The 18009-nt window shown below is 48.1% G+C and overlaps 1 protein-coding gene across 3 annotated transcripts; it reads left to right on the top strand.

Moving 5' to 3' along the window:
• The first annotated feature begins 151 nt into the window (after positions 1-151).
• Slc7a9 (solute carrier family 7 member 9) lies at positions 152-17202 on the top strand. 3 transcript variants are annotated; one of them, XM_029479943.1, is made up of 14 exons: positions 152-167; positions 411-493; positions 1119-1253; positions 3639-3786; positions 4677-4919; positions 5339-5464; positions 5851-5950; positions 6869-6913; positions 7409-7532; positions 8372-8475; positions 11373-11469; positions 12301-12450; positions 15079-15253; positions 17121-17202. In XM_029479943.1, the coding sequence occupies exons 3-14, from the start codon at positions 1167-1169 to the stop codon at positions 17183-17185; spliced, it is 1464 nt and encodes a 487-aa protein (XP_029335803.1). In that variant the 5' UTR covers positions 152-167; positions 411-493; positions 1119-1166; the 3' UTR covers positions 17186-17202. The 3 variants fall into 3 exon arrangements, with proteins under 3 accessions (XP_029335803.1, XP_021024087.1, XP_029335804.1); XM_021168428.3 differs by lacking the exon at positions 152-167 and adding an exon at positions 694-799 and having other exon boundaries at positions 431-493; XM_029479944.2 differs by lacking the exons at positions 152-167; positions 411-493 and adding an exon at positions 525-636.
• The last annotated feature ends 807 nt before the right edge of the window (positions 17203-18009 follow it).

Genomic DNA, 18009 nt, shown 5'->3' with positions numbered 1-18009 from the left:
CTGAAGGAAATTCCTGGGAGGTAGCAAAACACCCGGGAAGGGAAGTTGCAGATTCAGCACTTTTCAGTCTCCAGGGCCAGCCCAGTGAGATAGTAAATGGCTGGTTCCAAAGTTTATTGCTGCGATTTCCCACTTCCATCAGCAGTCTCCCTTCCTGCTCTCCGAAGGTATTTCTCCTCACAGGAAGTAGCTGATCTAGAGGAATCTGTTTTTCACAAAAATGATCTAGGCACAGATAAATAAAACTGAAATGTTCCTGGCAGAAGCTGAACTTATCTGATTCTCCTATTTTGTATCTGACGGTGTCTCTCTGGGCTTTGTTGCCTAGAAGGAAAAAAAAAAGGGGGGAGGTGGGTGTTTAATAATTACCTCTGTTGACCTCTGTACCTTCTGGCTTCCTCCACGCCTAGGCACAAGACATGGCCCTTCCTGGAGCTTGGCCCTACAATTTCGGGCTGGGTGGTGGTCAGCTGAGAGAGCATCACCGACTCAGGTAAGGCCTGCTTCTGTCAAGCTGGGGCCTAGACAGAGAAGGAATTTAGACACAGGGTACCACCATCACCTCTCTCCATCACCTCTCTACTGTATGCTGAACTGGTTTATCCCAGCAAATCATTCCTGCCTTAGTACTTTTCAGTATGTTTCAATTCTTGGTTTATTTTATCTTTCTTCTTTTTCCTTTTTCTTTTAAAGACAGAGTCTTTCTATGTACCCTAAGTTGGCTTGACTTGCTGGGTAGCCCAGGCTGGCCTTGAACTTACTATTTCCTACCTCAGCTACCTCGGTACTGGGAGTACAGGTATGCATTAATATGTATGGAATAATGCCTTTATAGTTTTGAAAAGCAGTGACACTGGATCATGGAAGTAGAGTATATTTTAGATGTACTGGGAGCAAGGAGGAGGATACAAGATAATGAGAAGTGCAATGGGAAGCCCTGTGGCTTGGACAGCACTCAGGTCTGGCTTTCATCCTGGAGTGGAACGGAGTATTCTTGGGGAGACCCAGGACTGTGCTCTGCTCAGAGGGAGCAGCTCCTTGCTTTTGGTCAACCACCTAGATGCCCAAGCCTGAGAGAGACTTTGATGGCCCCACCCTTTGTATTTTGTTTGCATCAGCTGACTCAAGAGACTCCTCTCAGCCCCTGGAGCTAGCAGCGGGCAACAATGGAGGAGACAAGCCTGAGGAGACGGAGAGAGGATGAGAAATCCACCCACAGTACTGAACCCAAGACCACAAGTCTCCAGAAAGAGGTGAGGGGTTAGCAGGGTTGGGGTTGGCCAACTGGTGTTGAGCAGTGTTGGCCTCACTGGTCCCTAGAAGAAGTGTAGGATTGCTTGTTTGTTTACTGAACCAAGGTCTCGGCTATGTGGCTCTCAGCCTGGCCTGGAACTAAAGAGTCTTCTGCCTCAGCATCCTAAGAACTGGGATGACAGACAAACTGTATGCCAGCACCATACCTGGCGATGTTTTGTTGTTGCTGTTGTTTTTATAGTCTGTGTGTCGAGTCTTCATGGAGCTGGAACCACAGCAGTTGTGAGCCACTATGTGGGTTTTTGGAATAGAACTTGGGTCCTCAGAGCAGACCGCACTCTTAACTGCTGCACTGGCCCTCCACACCCTGACTGACTTTAGTACATTTAAAAGTGAACAGTTATCTGGACCTGTCTCTTGCAAGACACCCACCAGAGAATTTAGTAAACTCTTTTGAAGTTCATGTAGATATACTTATGTCCATTATGTGTTTCTCAGCAAGACATCTAACCTTACAGGGAACCTCTAAACCAACGGTCTTTTCAAAAAGGATCAGAGAGGCCTCTGATGGCTTGTTCCCCTAGGCCCCCCAGTTTCTTACCACAGCTGGCCCTCATCTGTCCCTGCTATGGTGCTGGGAATGTTTGAACCTCCAGCAACTGTGCTGATGTGCACCAGAGAGCCCAAGCCAGCGGGAGGAACAGACAGGTGGGCCCAGCTGAATGCACGAAGGTGTGCTGCGTGGTAGGGTTGAGTTCCAGGATAAGAGTGGAGGTGGATTGGAGCTGGGCACGCCACTCGGCACCTGTCCCAGGTATGTAGGCAGAGCAGGAGCCGAACAAGAAGGGCCGGGAAGCCTTTTAGGTTCATGGATGGGGAACCAGGGCTCCAGAAAGGCTCAAGATAGGTTTTGAACTCCAGATGGCTTCAAGGGCAACACTGGGGGACTCGGTCCATTGGGTCCAATTGTCTAGCAGGTAGGAGGTCTGAAGAGGGATGCCATGAAGCTATGTGGCCTGGTGGGGGATAATATATCCCAACTGAGGGTCAGCATGGAGTCTTTGTCCCCAGCAGCCAGGCACTGGACAGTGACATTGTCCTCCCTGCCAGTTGGAGTCCCAGTAGTGTCTTCTTGGGACCCCATGACCCTGCAGCCACCCAGCATAGCAAGAAAACCCCACATGTCTACACTCAGGCAGCCAGAGGCTGAATGGCTACTGATGTCCAATTTGGAAGCTACCAGTCTCTCTGAGGGAGGAAGGTTCTGGAGATCTCCAGAGGCACTGAGATAAGCCCACGCCCTGGGAAGGGCCGAGGAAGGAAAGGATGCCCAGGCAGCCTTGCTCAGCTAAAACTGGATGAAAAGCTGGCCTTGCTCCTCCTGATTCTCCATTTGTGTTTGCAGAGCCCTGGGCAGCCTCCAAGGGCCAGCGGTATTCAGTGGGAACGTGAGGCAGCTTTTTTCTTTCTTTTGTAATTCTACTTAGGGTTTTTTTTTTTTTTTTGACTCATTAATTGGTATAAAGTTTATGCAAAATAAAGTGTGCAGATTTTCCCTCCTCTTTTTCTTTTTGAGACAGGGTCTCACGCAGGAAAAGCTTCAAACTCAGCACAAGGAAGACCTCCCATTCCTGATCCTCCTGCCTCTACCTCACAAGTGCTGACATTTCAGGCCTGAGCCATCCGACTGCCTTCCTAAAACATTTTTTTTCCTAGAAAGCTTGGGCCTCTGAAGTGTCACCATAGGAAATTTGGTCACTGTCACCAGCGTTCCGCTCCTGGGAGGTCCCTACTGTTCATGTGGCCAGGACTCAGTCTTTGACTCTTGTCTTGATGTGGAAAACTTTCTTTTCTTTTTCTTTTTCTCCTTTGTCTTTTCCTTTTTCTTTTCCTTCCTTCCTTTCTCCCCCCCCCCCCTTCCTTTCTCCTTCCTTCATTTCTCCTTCCCTTCCTCCTTCTTCTTCCCCCACCCCTTTCACTTTCTCACTGAGAGTTTCACTATGTAGCCTAGGCTGGCCTTGAAGTCAAGCCTCAGCTTGGCCAGTGCTGGGAATGCTGGCCATCACAGCCATCGAAGACGTCTGTTCTGTTCTGACCAACTGAGGCTATGCTTTGCCTTCCTGGCTGTCTGCCTCAGTTCCACCCTCCTGCCCACTGAAATGGGTGTGATAGGGTATAGCCAAAACATGGGGCAGTTGTGATGTTTCAGTGTAAGGAAAGTGACCTGGCGCTTCCGTGGCAGCAGCACAGGGTGGACATGCCTGGAGCAGGAGTCAGTTTGGGTTCTTCTGGCCATACTGGGGTTGGGGCCAGGGGGAGGGGGAGTCACCTCTGGTCCTGTGAACTCCTGGCTGGTAGAATTAGTTCTATTCTTGCACATACAGGTGGGTCTTCTCAGTGGCATCTGTATCATTGTGGGCACCATCATCGGCTCCGGGATCTTCATCTCCCCCAAGTCTGTGCTGGCCAACACAGAATCCGTGGGGCCCTGTCTCATCATATGGGCAGCCTGTGGAATCCTGGCTACACTGGGTAATAGAGGCGACTCACTGGTGACTTCTCCGTCAAGAGTGGAGACAAGCCACATAAGCACAGGGTCTCATTTGGTAGCCCAGGCTGGTCTCAAACTGTGGTATGTGTGTTGCGGGGTGCAGCTGTGGTTCTGAGTCCTCAGCTTTGTCCCTCTCAGGGTGTCTAGACACTGCTGTACACCAGGCTGGAAAAATGGAGCAGAGCCTGGAACGGGTAGGGTTCTGCAGGATCCTGATCTGGGCTTTCTCTCTCTCTCTCTCTCTCTCTCTCTCTCTCTCTCTCTCTCTCTCTCTCGTGTGTGTGTGTGTGTGTGTGGTGTGTGTGTTCATTCTCAGAGGATCTTAGTGTTACAGCTCTTGTAGACAAAGGCCTTCTCTGACAGTCATCAATGAAATGGTCTCAGAGGATCTTAGCTTGTGTGCATACCTTTATTTGGGGTGGGCTTGTACACATACTTTATTCGGGGTGAACCGGGGGTCTATATGGACCTTTGTAGAGTGGGAAGTAGTTCTTAGGGTGAAGTTTCAATGGCTAGACTTTAAAGTACTGGGAATGCCTCCTTTGCATGGAGAAGCATTCCAGGAACCCCAGGTACTTGCTAGGGTGGGGACTGAACTTGAAGATCTGCCAAAGATAGAGGGTAGGGGGGGAGAGGGGAGGGGAAGGGGAGGGTTCCCCCAAAAAGGTCCTAGGTGTTGGGATTACAGGCTTGCACCACCATGCCCAGCTGGGTTCCTTGCAGTGGGTGTGTGGTAAATAAGGGTGAATCTGACTGCAGTTAGAGGTCCAGCAGCCAGAACTGGGCTGTTTAGAATGTGAGCCCTCAAAGGAGGAAGCTCCGTGGAATAGGATGGATCCTCCTAAGGAGGGGGCTCCCTTCTGTGTTGCAGGCGCCCTGTGCTTTGCAGAGCTTGGCACAATGATCACTAAGTCAGGGGGTGAGTACCCCTATCTGATGGAGGCCTTTGGCCCCATCCCTGCCTACCTCTTCTCCTGGACCAGCCTGATCGTCATGAAGCCCTCATCCTTTGCCATCATCTGTCTCAGCTTTTCGGAGTACGTGTGTGCAGCCTTTTACTCAGGTTGCAAGCCTCCTGCTGTGGTAGTGAAACTCCTGGCTGCTGCTGCCATCTGTGAGTCCCAGTAGGGGTCGGGGATGGAGGGGAGGAAAGGCAGGGAAGGCCTGAATTGTTATGTCTTGGGGACTCTAGTCTTGGCTCTTCCTTCCCCACACAGCAGGCCTGCAGGGTCTGCTGAAGCAGGCCCCTGTTGGCTATCCCAGCAGGTGTTATGCAACTCCCAGGTCTATGGGAGCTGCAAGAAGGGGGCTATCTTGGGATTTCCTTGTTCAGGGTCTGGCTGCTTCTTCTTCGCAGTCTGAGATTTCAAGGGTCATCATTGGTGTGTCTTAAAGTTGTTAAAACTAGTTTATTCAATTCTACTCCCTTCACTGAGGGTGGGGAGGGGGAGGAGAATAGAAAAGGAGAGATGGCTCTCCAGGACCTTGGGAAAAACCATGAATACAGAATGTGACCCGACTTGGGCCTTCCAGTGTTTATCACGACAGTGAATGCGCTGAGCGTGCGGCTTGGCAGCTATGTCCAGAATGTCTTCACGGCAGCCAAGATGGTGATCGTGGCCATCATCATCATCAGTGGACTGGTCTTCCTGGCCCAAGGTGAGGTGGGGCAGGCTGGGAGAGCAGGCCCCACCTGGCATGTGACTTCTTGTCTCCTGGAGCAGTCTTGCCCACTAGCGTGTGTGTTTTATGGTTTATATATTTGCACTTGCATGTTGGCATTGATTGATTGTCTGACAGACTGACTGACTGACTGACTGATTGATGATACAGGAACTTACCATATAGCCCAGGCTTGTCTCTAACTTACGATGCTCCTGCCTCAATATCCCGAGTGCTGGGATGGCAGACATATACTACCATGAGTAGTTTCGGTTCCTTTAATAAATGGGTCACAAGTCATAGCCTTCTTTCTGTTAGGGAGTGGAGTGATGCCAGTGTCTGGCCAGCTGACGTTCTCGCTTCACTGTCTGGCTTAATTTCAGGAAATGTAAAGAACTTTCAGAATTCTTTTGAGGGTACACAGACCTCTGTGGGTGCCATCAGCCTGGCATTTTACAATGGACTCTGGGCCTACGATGGTTGGTAAGTGCTCCTGGAACATCCCAAGTCCACTAGTGGGGTCTTTACGATGCTTTGGTTTCAGCTGCTACAGAGAGCAAAGATGTCCCCTCTCCGGGCCAAGCAGCTCCTTTAGCTCCACCGTCACAGTTCTTTTTACATGAAGGGCTCAAACTCTGACCTTCCTATGTCCCTGTGACATCATGGGGTCAAGACCCTTAACCCTTTCCTAGCTTGCAACTGGCACCAGCCCCTGACAGTGCCCAGTGAGGGTGTAGGTGGTGAAGCCTTGTGTAGAATACCATCTGAGCTGAATAGAGGCAGCACAGGCTGCCCAAACACCTGACAGGACCAACGGGTTTCAACAGTACTACGACGGCAGTCCGGGAGACATTAGATGGACTACGCTGTGTCCCTCAAGGCAGATGTATGACCATGGTGATGCTGGAATTCCCCTGTAACCACTAGTGCAGGGTTCATTTCCACAGAGAGCAAAGACTTAACCCAGTGACAGACAACTAGCTCTTGGCAGTTGCAAGGAAGAGCTGTCACCACCAGGACCTAGGGAGCAGAAGTTACCCTGCACTGCTGTGGAAAACTTTTTTGGCTTTTTTTTTTCCCTTCAGTACTCAGCACTCATTGCTTTACTTTATTTTGCTCTTCTTTTAATGTTGAGAATGGAACCTAGGGCTTTGTCTATGCTTGGAAAGCGTTCTATTGCTGAGCCACGCCCCCACGCCCTGGATTCTAGGCAGGGGCTCTACCACTGAACCATACCGCCAGCTCCACTGGGGGATTCTAGGTAGACACGGATGCTGAGCCATGACTTTCTGTCCTGTACAGTAGAAATCTTAAAAAGAGCCAACATTTTTTTTTTTCATTGCTTCACAAACTTAGAGGCATGGAGCACGTCACCGTGTCATCCTTGTTACTTTTGTCTAGGAACCAACTCAACTATATCACTGAAGAGCTTAGAAACCCTTACAGGTAAGAGCATCGCATGGGGCAGGAGCTGATGCTCCCACAGTCTGTTTCTCCTCTGTGGGCACAAAGTGGAGCTGCTGCCTCTTGCCACTGTTCTGTTATTCCACGAGCCTCTTTCACTTAGTCAATTCCTGCTCCCCGCGCCCATGGGCATGGGACCCAGGGCCTCGAGCATTCTGGGCAACTGTTCTCCCACTGGGCTATGCACGCCCTGTCGCTGATGGTCGCTGTTCAGCAATACCCGATGTGCTCACTAGCCCATCAGTCTGTCTCTGTTGGAAAGTGGCATGGCTGGTAATTGGAAGGAAGAACATCGACTTCCTTTATCTTTATTTTGCTTTAAGCCTTTGAAATGTCTCTTGTCTCTGTTGGGGCTCCTGTGGACTAGAATCAGGGAGGAAAGGAGGGAGGAAATAGACCAGATGAAAATCTCAATAGTACCAGTTTCACATGATGCTCTGGCGTGTCTTTGAGTTCCCGTGTCTTTGACCCTCCCAGAAACCTGCCCATGGCCATTGTCATTGGGATTCCTCTGGTGACTGTATGCTACATCCTCATGAATATTGCCTACTTCACAGTGATGACCCCAACGGAGCTCTTGCAGTCCCAGGCTGTGGCTGTGGTAAGTGGCTAATGCAGTGACCTTTGGAAGGAGGGAGACTTAGAGCAGACAGACTGGGCACACATCTAGGCTGGGGGCCAAAGGTAGTGGGTAAGATTGTCAACAAGAATGTCAACTGGGCACACATCTAGGCTGTGGCTGCTGGGCCCTCAGCCTCCCTCGCAGTTGCATGTAGCAGTGGCTGAAGGACCCTGGGCTGGAGTCCTCAGAGGAAGGAAGGAGGGGGAAGAGTGCAATGAGTGAGAGGAGGGGACTTTAGTCATGGGCTGTGGAACCTAAGCTGAGTAAGGGTACCAGGGCACCAAGGATGCAGAAAGCACCATGAACCCTGAGCCTGGCAGTTAAAACAAGGTCATGCCCTGTGAGGGGATCAATGAAGTAAGCAAGGTAGGGCTAGGAAGTAAGGTAATTAATTAGCAATTAATGTGAAGCAGGTCCAGGAAATGATATAGGGCCAGGAAGTGATGTAATTAAGGTGAAGCAGGTCCAGGAAGTGAGGTAAGGCCAGGAAGTGAGATAATTAAGGTGAGGTAGGGCTAGGAAGTCAGTGAGGTGAGCTAGGGACAAGAAATAAGATAATTGAGGTATGTCCAGGGAAGTGAGGTGGAGCTAGGAAACGGAAGTGAGAAGTAGGGCCAGCAAGTGAGGGTCAGGACAGTGAGGTGACTGACGGAGATGCCAGGGTGGTGGGCAAGGGTCCTGTCACTAGCAGACTGGGCTGCTCTGAAGGCTTCTCCCTTTTCCCTAGTAGAGGGCCCCAGAGGCTGTGCACAGTGAAATGTCATGGGGCTGGGGGTACCCAGTGAAATTCCTCAGTATGGTACTCTGCTTTTCTGCAGACCTTCGGAGACCGCGTTCTCTATCCAGCATCTTGGGTAGTCCCACTTTTTGTGGCATTTTCAACCATCGGTGCTGCTAATGGTACCTGCTTTACAGCCGGCAGGTAGGGTACCCCTCCTTGTCACAATCCTAGGTGACAAGAAAGTCAATGAGCAAGCCCTCCCCTACATCCTTAAAGTTCTCTGCTAGGTTAAATCCCACATGGGGCTGAACCCAGAGCACGCTGCGTGCACATGTACAAACTCTGAAGTCTAGATAGACAAGGGATGTGGCTTGGTCCTCAAAGTAAAGCAGGCAGGAAGGGGTGGACAGCCTTGCTGGATGGAATTGGCATGACGTGTGCACTTCGGTGATCCTGGGCTCTAAACGAGGGAACTTTGCCACTTTAAAATAAGGCAGAGGGAAGGGTCACTAGGTGAACAAGGCTTGGCTTCCACTTGGCACTTTCTGCGTTGCATTTTTCTCCCCAGATGATCCTTCCTGAACATTGTCATGTTAATATCTGCACCGACTTGACCAGGAATTGACAGGCTTTCCATAGTGGACAGATGCCCATGGCTGCAGGCTGTTAGTCTGTCACAGCTCAATTCTATGGCACTCTGGACAACTGTGGGGCTAATCACATGAGCAGGTGTACTTTGTCACTCTGGGCTGCTCTAGGTTCCGCTGGCTGTGTTGTTTCTCTTTGCGAGGCACATGCTTTAACTAAGCCCCTGGTGATGGGCCAAGCAGGAGTTGTTTCTATGAACACTGCTGTGGGGAACATTCTGGAACATGTCTTTGCCCAGGGTAGTGCTCTGAATGGACAGACTTCCAAGTGGTGCCGCCCAATATCCTATGTTACAAGTGAGTCCACACTACAAAATAATTCTGCTAAAGCTATAGTGAAGTGTATATAGGAGCTAGCCCCCAACTTTCTCCAGGTTCTGTGTTCCATCCCTAGCAAGGAAGGGAGACAGAGAAAAAGAGAGAGAGAGAGAGAGAGAGAGAGAGAGAGAGAGAGAGAGAGAGAGAGAGAGAGAAGAAGAAGAAGAAGAAGAAGAAGAAGAAGAAGAAGAAGAAGAAGAAGAAGAAGAAGAAGAAGAGGAGGAGGAGGAGGAGGAGGAGGAAGACTTTCAGCTAGTCTAGAGTCTTGATATTTATGTGTAAATTATTGAACATGTCTCTGCGCTACACTGTGATGTTTTGATGCCTGGCTGTATGGTCGAATGAGCAAATTAACCTATCCACCACCACCCATGCTTACTGGTTCTTTCTGGTGAGAACATTTCACACTAACTCTTAGCAGTCTTGAAATATGCATCAACAAAGCAGCAGTAGACATGTATATAAACACATCTCTCTAGTAGGATCCAAGAGCCCTTCAGGTATCTACCCAGGAGTGTCAGAGCTGGGCTATATGAAAGATCTGACTTGAGTTTTCTGAGGAGGCTCACACAGATTTCCAGTGACTGTGCCAATTTACAACCCCACTGGTAGTGAATAAGGGTTCCTCTTTCTCCACATCTTTGCCAGCATTGCTGAAATTGTTTTCCTGTGATCATCTTAACTGGAATAAATGGAATCTCAAAATAGTTTTCAGTTGCATTCTGCCATGCCTAAGGATGCTGGACACTTTTCCCATTTGATGACTGTTACTTGGGTATGTGTCTGTGTGGGCATGCAAGGACTGCGACACACATGGAGAGGTCAGTACACGTTTCAGGGGCCACTTCTCCCCTTTCACAGTGCGAGCCCCATGGTCAAACTCCACTGCTAGGCTTGACAGCAAAAATTCTCATCTGATGAGCCATCTTTCTACCCAACCAAGTGTGTTGAACACATTGTTTGTTTGTAGACAGGTTATTTCTATTTTTGATGGTTAAGAATAATGTTGTTATGAGCATTCATTTTTGTATTTTAAATGCATGCATTTTTCATGTGAAGCATATTTTCATCTTGGGTAAATTTCTAGCAATAAACTGCAAACTCATAAAGTAACTTGATTTTTGGTTTGTTGTTAATAGAAACTCTCGAAGTTTATCTAGATTGTAGAGCCCCAATTATGTATTTGGAAAAGAAAAGTGGAGCCTATTCTTATGAAGTTAAGGTAGCAGTATTGGTTAGGATGTGGCTCAGTGGCAGAGCCTGTGCTCAGCCTATGCAAAGTTCTGATTTCATCTGTAGAACAATAAAGAAAAAAGGACTAGAATATTAAATAAGACTAGGCTGATTTCTTTAGTTGCTTCCAACATTAGGAAAATTATGATGTACACTTTTCTCTAATCAAAAGACTTAATGAAGCATATGTTCTTATATAGACATAGTACCTCTTCCTAAATTATGATCATATTTCAAAGAGGTTGCCAAAGAGTTCTGGGTAGATATTTTTGGCCTGTGTAATTTTACTAAACTGTAGCTAGAAATTGCGGTCTTTACTGACATCAATACTTGAGAAATATTTTGTTTAGATTTTTATGCTCAATTACATGTCTGTGTGTCAGTGTGTCAGTATGTACATGTGAGTGGAACACCCATAGACACAGGAGGCATCAGAGCCCCCTGAAGCTGCAGTTACAGGCAATTGTCACTCACCCACAATGTGTGCTGGCAATTCTAGTTGGGCCCTCTGCACCAGCAGTATACACCCTTTAACTACTGAGCCATCTCTACAGTCCCCATTTGACTTACTTCTCTGAGTGTGTGTGTGCGTGCCAAAGGTGTCAGATCTCCTTGAACTAGAATCACAGGCAATTATGCCCCGAGCTCCACACCCCAGTCTACTTTTTCATTTTTTTCTTGCATAAGTCTTAGGAGTTGAGCAGGTATCCACTCAGAAACCACATCCCCCCTGCCCTGCCCTGGTGACTTCCATGGCACCAGGATTCTGGATGAGTTCCTCACAGGGGCAGCTAATCTTCACGGGCTCACCCTCCAGCCCCTTCCAGAGGACACTACCAGCAGACCGCCTTGCTGGTGACCTCAAAGGTGTCCTCTTTGTTCCCTGCATTGTTCTTTCAGGCTCATCTACGTGGCAGGCCGGGAAGGCCACATGCTTAAAGTGCTCTCCTACATCAGTGTCAAGCGCCTCACGCCAGCTCCTGCCCTCATATTTTATGTAAGTATGGGTTTCACCTGAGACAGCAGCAGAAAGCAGAGGGCTCTCTCTTGGCAGGAGATCCAGTACAGCTGTGCTGCTGAACCCAGGCTTTCTGAGAGAGCCACGCTCCCTTATTCCTAGACACAGACAGAATCCTCCAGGCTTCTGTGCCCTGCTCCTTACATGAATGGACTTATCTGTTCTGAGGCAGATGACGACAGGAAGGCCTACAGCTAAAATCCTCCCTGGCTGTGCTATCTTGGGGATAGGTAGGCCTGGCTCAGGGCCATAACACTAACTCCACTCGTGTCCATTTCCCCACTTACTCTGAAGATGAGTTAACAGACCCAGAAACTGGAATCCCAAGTCCAGGTCCAGGCCACAAATGAAGTCATGACCAGACCTGAATTTCATCATAGTCAAAACTTTAAAAACTTTTCTGTTACAATCATCCTTATAAAGCTAGTGTACAAAATGTATGTATGTGTTGTTTTGTCTTGCTTAAAATCATGACTTTAGGTCAGACATGGTGGTCTATACCCAGCACTCAAGAGGCTGAGGTAGGAAGATCACAAGTTTCAGGTCAGCCTGTATTACAGAGCAAGACTGTGTGCATGCATACATGCATGTAAGAGCGCACATATCCAGGGGCACAATTTCATAGACTCAAAGTTCAAGTTCTTCCTGTGGAGCCTAGAAAAGAGATAACAGTGGGCCAGGCTGAGCCTGCCTGCTGGGAGACAGGAAGTCGATGCAGCCAGGCAGAAGCTGCTCCCTCAGCCTTCTGTGAGGACAGGGACAATGTCTGTGTGCACTGGTGACCTAAAACATGACTCTTATTCCTCCTAGGGTATAATAGCCACCATTTACATCATCCCTGGGGACATCAACTCCTTAGTCAATTATTTCAGTTTTGCTGCATGGCTGTTTTATGGTATGACAATCCTAGGACTCGTTGTGATGAGATTCACAAGGAAAGATCTAGAGAGGCCCATCAAGGTAAGTCAGTCTGTGCTCACTGTCACAGCTGCTTTGGTTTCTGAAAAGAATTGGAAGGCAGCCATTTCTAATGCTCTTCATCCCCACTGCTCTGATGTTGAACATCCCCTGCTCATTTCAAATGATAGCTTAGGATCCACAGTCACAGTCACACTCACTCATCAAGCTGTAGAGAGTACCCACATCCCACCTGTCCCCAGTCCTGACAGGCCCTGGCCTCTCTGACATGCTTATACATTGATGAGGACTTTGGAACGGGCTCTGCTCCCAGCCTCTGTATATATATATATGTAGGGTGTGCTTCAGTCCTTCCATGGCCACAGGCTGATGCATGCTTACATACCAGTGAGGAAGTAGGATGAACCACCATGTTACTTATGCTTCTGGAAATGGGTAAGCACCAATCTAGGAAAGATGTAGGCAAAAGGAGGGCTGCAGTGGGCTGGAGGAGAGGCAGGATATTAGAGGGCTGCAGTGGGCAGGGGCACGGTAAGAAGGGCTCAGTTAGCTTAGGGCTCTGTTGCTTAGAGCTGTCTGATGGTCTAGTAGCATCTCAGCTGTTTACCCTCCACATCCAGGGTTCATTTAGCATCTCCAGCAGGCAAGATCATGGTGGCAGTGTAAGTATTTAGTCTTCGCAAACACCTTCATAAAAACAGCGATAAGCTGGGTGTGGTGGCGCACGCCTTTAATCCCAGCACTCGGGAGGCAGAGGCAGGCAGATTTCTGAGTTCGAGGCCAGCTTGGTCTACAAAGTGAGTTCCAGGAGGCCAGCTTGGTCTACAAAGTGAGTTCCAGGACAGCCAGGGCTATACAGAGAAACCCTGTCTCGAAAAAACCAAAAACCAAAAACCAAAAAAAAAAAAAAAAAAAAAAACCCAGAAAAAAACAGCGATAAAATACCAAAGGGGAAAAAAATCTCATAGCCAGCATCATCAGCACATGAGAAAATGGGCGATTGCCACAACCCAAGACTGGGGGACAACGGAAGCACCAGTCACCCTGCACCCATAAGCTCTAGGATGGGCACACTGGGTGGGGCCCACTAGTGGAAGTGCAAGAGCAATGTAACTACCTCCTCCCCCCAGAGTCTTAGGATTTCCCCACAAAGCCTGGAGACAGAAGATACAGAAGAGTGAGTGTATCAGGGCACAGCTGGGAAGGGAGTCCCTAGGGAGGCCACGTTACACCTGAACATCACAGCACACGAGGAAGCACCAGGAAGGAACCTCACCAAGGAGCACAAGAACAAAGAAGCAAGCCAGGGACCAGGAACTGGGCAGGAGAGGGGAAGGTACTAGACAAAAATAAGTGTCTGAAAGAAAATGAAAAGCCAAGCAGAAAACATGTTCTAACTCAGGGATAAAAAAGAATGCCCGCGCAAGTGCAGTTCGTAGGCCATACATCCCTGGGGAGGGAAGGTGGTTGGAGGGAGGACTCCACTACCCAGCCTACAGCAAAAAGCACACACTTCAAGGGGAAGGCCAGAGCTAGTGCAGGCAACAAAATGTTTTCTGGTGCAAATGATGGAACTTTTAAATGTCCTTGGACATCCACTTCTTTCTTGTCTCTGCCTCCATCCCCAAGTCACTTCTAGAGACCCCAAGACCCCTTTGACCACACTTGGACCAGAAGACAATGCCATGTTAGCCCAGGGGAGACGATACAAGTCAGCCTGCGGTCCAGTCAAACTGACCTTGAAAAAGAGACCCTAGGGAGGGGTGCAGGAGGTCTTCCTGCGTCCTCAGCACTCAGGAGCAGGGAGCTGTGGGCTCAGTCCAACAAGGATACATCTATATCTATTTGAGACCTTGTCTTGAAGTGGAGGGAGGTACAGAGAGAGGAGGGGAAGAGAGAGAAATATTAGGCAAATGAATAAATAGAAAATAGGTTGGGATCTTATCAGGTAAGAACCCAAACTCAAAGCATTGCTTAAGACAAAGGTAAAAAAAAACAACAACAAATCCAACAAATCCCACCTCATTGATAAAAGCCAGAATGCACAGCTAAGAAGCCTACTTACCAACAACTGTAGTCACAAAGCTGCAGGAGAAACAGAATCAAACCCACTAACAGGCAGCTTGCAAACACCCACCCAGTCTGAGCAGGTCCAGACCTAGTAAAAGCAACTGAAGGTCTGAAGACTAAAACAAGGTGAAGAGCAGCCTGGGTTCTGAGCTTAGAGACTCCCATCAAGACCTGAGCAAGCCGCCATCTGCCTCCTCAAAGGCACATGGGAGGACAGATGGGATTGTCTTATGGTGGTCCAGCCAAAGAGCTCCTTCTTTCACCCGCAGCCACCTGTTTGCAGGAGTGAGCCTTAACACGGGCAGAAAGTCACACGGAGCTAGAGTTGAACACTGCATGGCATTAACGATCCGACGGGACATGGGAGGCGAGATGAGGGGAGGGAGGGAATATGGGAGTTGAAAGCAGGCAGCTTTAATTTGGTAGAGATGCAAACTTACTTTATATTCAAATGAAGCACCTGCTTTTTCACAGTCTACTAAGGACAAAGGCGGGAGAGGTGAAATGATGGGCAAAGTTGTGCCTGTGCTGGGCTCCCCCTCCCTCTTGTTTCTAACCCAGTTTCCGTGCCACGCCCACGTGTTGATGTTCTGCTTGCAGGTGCCCCTCTTCATCCCTATCATTGTGATTCTCGTATCTCTTTTCTTGATCCTGGCTCCAATCATCAGTGAGCCGGCCTGGGAGTATCTCTACTGTGTGTTGTTCATACTGAGTGGACTTATATTTTACTTCCTTTTTGTCTACTACAAGTTCGGATGGGCCCAGAGAATCTCCAGTAAGTATCAGCAGAAGGGTGTAAGGAAAGTGCCCCTACTGGACTCAGCACATTGCATTGCCTCTTCAGAACTGCACACTCCCCAGAGACGCCCTCTGCACCCACCCTTGGTGTCCTCTGCTCCTATCAATTACTATAACAAGGAGGCGGCAAAAGCACCATTGTGTATTGCCAAACACACATTCACTGCTAACAGTTTTCCTTGAAGACCACACTGAGGGTAGAGTTTACAAGCATCTATGCAGCTTCATCAGATGATGCCTTTGAGAGCATGGCCTTCATTGTTGTTGCTATTTTGAGGCCAAAATTACCCCAAAGGGATAGCTAGAACCAGAGCCAGGTATAGGACAAAGGCCGGAATCTACCCCTACCCCTGCACATCTCAGCCACAGATCTCTGTGTTCTGCTGTCTTGGTCCTCAGCTGTTTGGGCAAATGTTTTTAAAAGCTCGTTGCATTAGCTCTCTGTTTCTAAATGAAAAGTAAGGTGCCCCACAACACTGAACTATACCTGGCTTTGTGTTTCGAGACAGGGTCTCACCATGTTGCATAGGCTGGCATCCCAACTCTTGATCCTCCTGCCTCAGCCTTCCCAGTGCTCAGGTTACAGGTGTGTGTCACTGCGCTCAGCTATGCTTTACTTTTAAAGTTTATCATATTTAGTGTTTTGCTGTAGAGCAGATTCAGTCCCAAGAAACTCCAGACTCAAGGCTCCTGAGCATCAGTAGGTGGTGATGGAACCATAGCCTGTCTCCTTACTGCATGGTGACTCTTAAGGACAGGGATTAGGCTGTGCAGTTTAATTCTGGATCAAGCACGGGATGTTGTGCACTACAGCCACTTAGTGTTAACTGAGTGACTGTGATTAGAAAATGCCTCTTCAGTCGGGCAGTGCAAGCCTGGAATCAGTAATGGGCAGAGGTTGGAAGGTTACACAGAGAGATCATCTCAACAGAAACAAAAAAAAAGAAAACCTTTTTTATTTATTTACTTATTTTTCTGTGTAGCTCTGGCTGATCTGGAACTAACTTTGTAGACCACCAGGCTGGCCTTGAACTCATGGAGATCTGCCTGCTTCTTCCTTTCAAGTGCTGGGAAAAAAACCTATCTTTAAAGTAGAATGTCTGGCCCTTCCCTGTTGCATATCTGCAACTTAAGACAAGGACTTATAGTTGAGAGCCAAATGGAGCTGCGGACGGGGAAGGTCACCTTCAGCTTGAGCGGTGCCACTCTCTGCTCATGCTAACAGCTGTTAGAGCCGGTACACCTCACTTACCTCACAGGGATGCAAGAATTAAGAGGGAAAATTTATTTCCTGTCGACCAAAGTAAAGTATGATCTTTTCCTTTCCTGGGATGGCAGAGAGAGTGAAGCCTGCAGAAATCTAAGGACAGTCAGCATCAGGCTGCAGCTAGAGAACTAAGCGGCTCACTGTACCATCTGCTAAGACCTGATGACAAACTGCTATAATATGACTATCAGGAGGCTCAAACAGAATCGTGAGTTTGACTGAGGCCAGCCTGGGCTTAACAGCAAGGCACTGTCTTAAACAAACCACAAACACAATGAATTGGTCTAAGGTGGTGAAAGCAAAATGAACAATTTGTATTTTAACCCAAATGTCATCCTGGTTACTTGAGATTCATCCATGCTTTGCAGCAGATACACATGACTGAGTCATAGCATGCAGTCCTTTGGTAACTTACTTCTGAAGCTGCCATGCAGGGGCTGGGGCAGTTCTCACTATCTGTGAGTTTCAGTTCTCCTGTAATGCGGGTTCTAGCCCATGACACGCCACTGAGTCGAAACAGTGAACCTCATACCACTCTGCTCTAACTGCACCTATGCCTCGGCTTCTTCTGTTCCAGGGCCGGTCACAAAGCACCTGCAGATGCTGATGGAAGTCGTCCCACCGGAAAAGGACCCAGAGTAAAAGGTCCATCACTTGTAGCCCAAAGCTGTGATCAATTTATTTTTGTAAGCAATTATTTGTGGTTATTTCTTCCTGGTGTTTTTCTTAATGAAAACATGTATTCAGATATTTGTTTAATATTATTATTTTTAGCTATTCCTAATTCTGTGAGTTAAGGGTTTTAAGTAGAGGTAAGATACGTTTTCTGACATTATCAGGAATGATGGATGTGTTGGCACCTGCCTCTAATCCTAGCACAAGGAGGTGAACCTCTGTGACTTAGAGACCAGCCTGGTCTACAGACTGAGTTCAGGACAGCCAGACTACACTGAGACCCTGTCTCAAAACAAAACAACCAAAAACCAAAACCAAAACCAAAAAAAAAAAAAAAAACCAACCAACCAAACAAAAAAACCCAATCCAAACAAACAAACAAACAAACAAAAAAAACCAACAAAACCCCCAAAAAACCAAAAAGCAAAAAACAAAAACAAATTAAAAAAATCCAAAAACCAAGAAAAAGAAACCCCTGAGTTACCAGGAAATGTTACCCATTACCCAGTAGGATGGATGGCTAGGGAAGGCTGCAGAACAGCATGCCCATTGCAGAATTGCTAACTAATAAGTAGCAAGGCACAATGCCTAACTGAATGAAGGGGAGCTGGGCGGTAGCTCAGGGTATAGCACTTGCCTAGCACAGGCAAGGCTCTGTGTTTGTTACCACAGACAACAGAACAGGCAACCTCTAAACTCACCAAACCCACACGCAGATAAGCTGCTGCTCATGGTAGGTTTAAACTTGCTTCCCTCCTGCTCTTCCTTCGCACAGTGCCACCACTCCCATT

This window comes from Mus caroli, unplaced genomic scaffold (genome assembly GCF_978045245.1).
Source record: "Mus caroli unplaced genomic scaffold, Mus_caroli_1 scaffold_8, whole genome shotgun sequence".
In the NCBI taxonomy this organism is placed as follows: Eukaryota; Metazoa; Chordata; class Mammalia; order Rodentia; family Muridae; genus Mus; species Mus caroli.
This window is presented reverse-complemented; position numbering and strand designations above follow the sequence as displayed.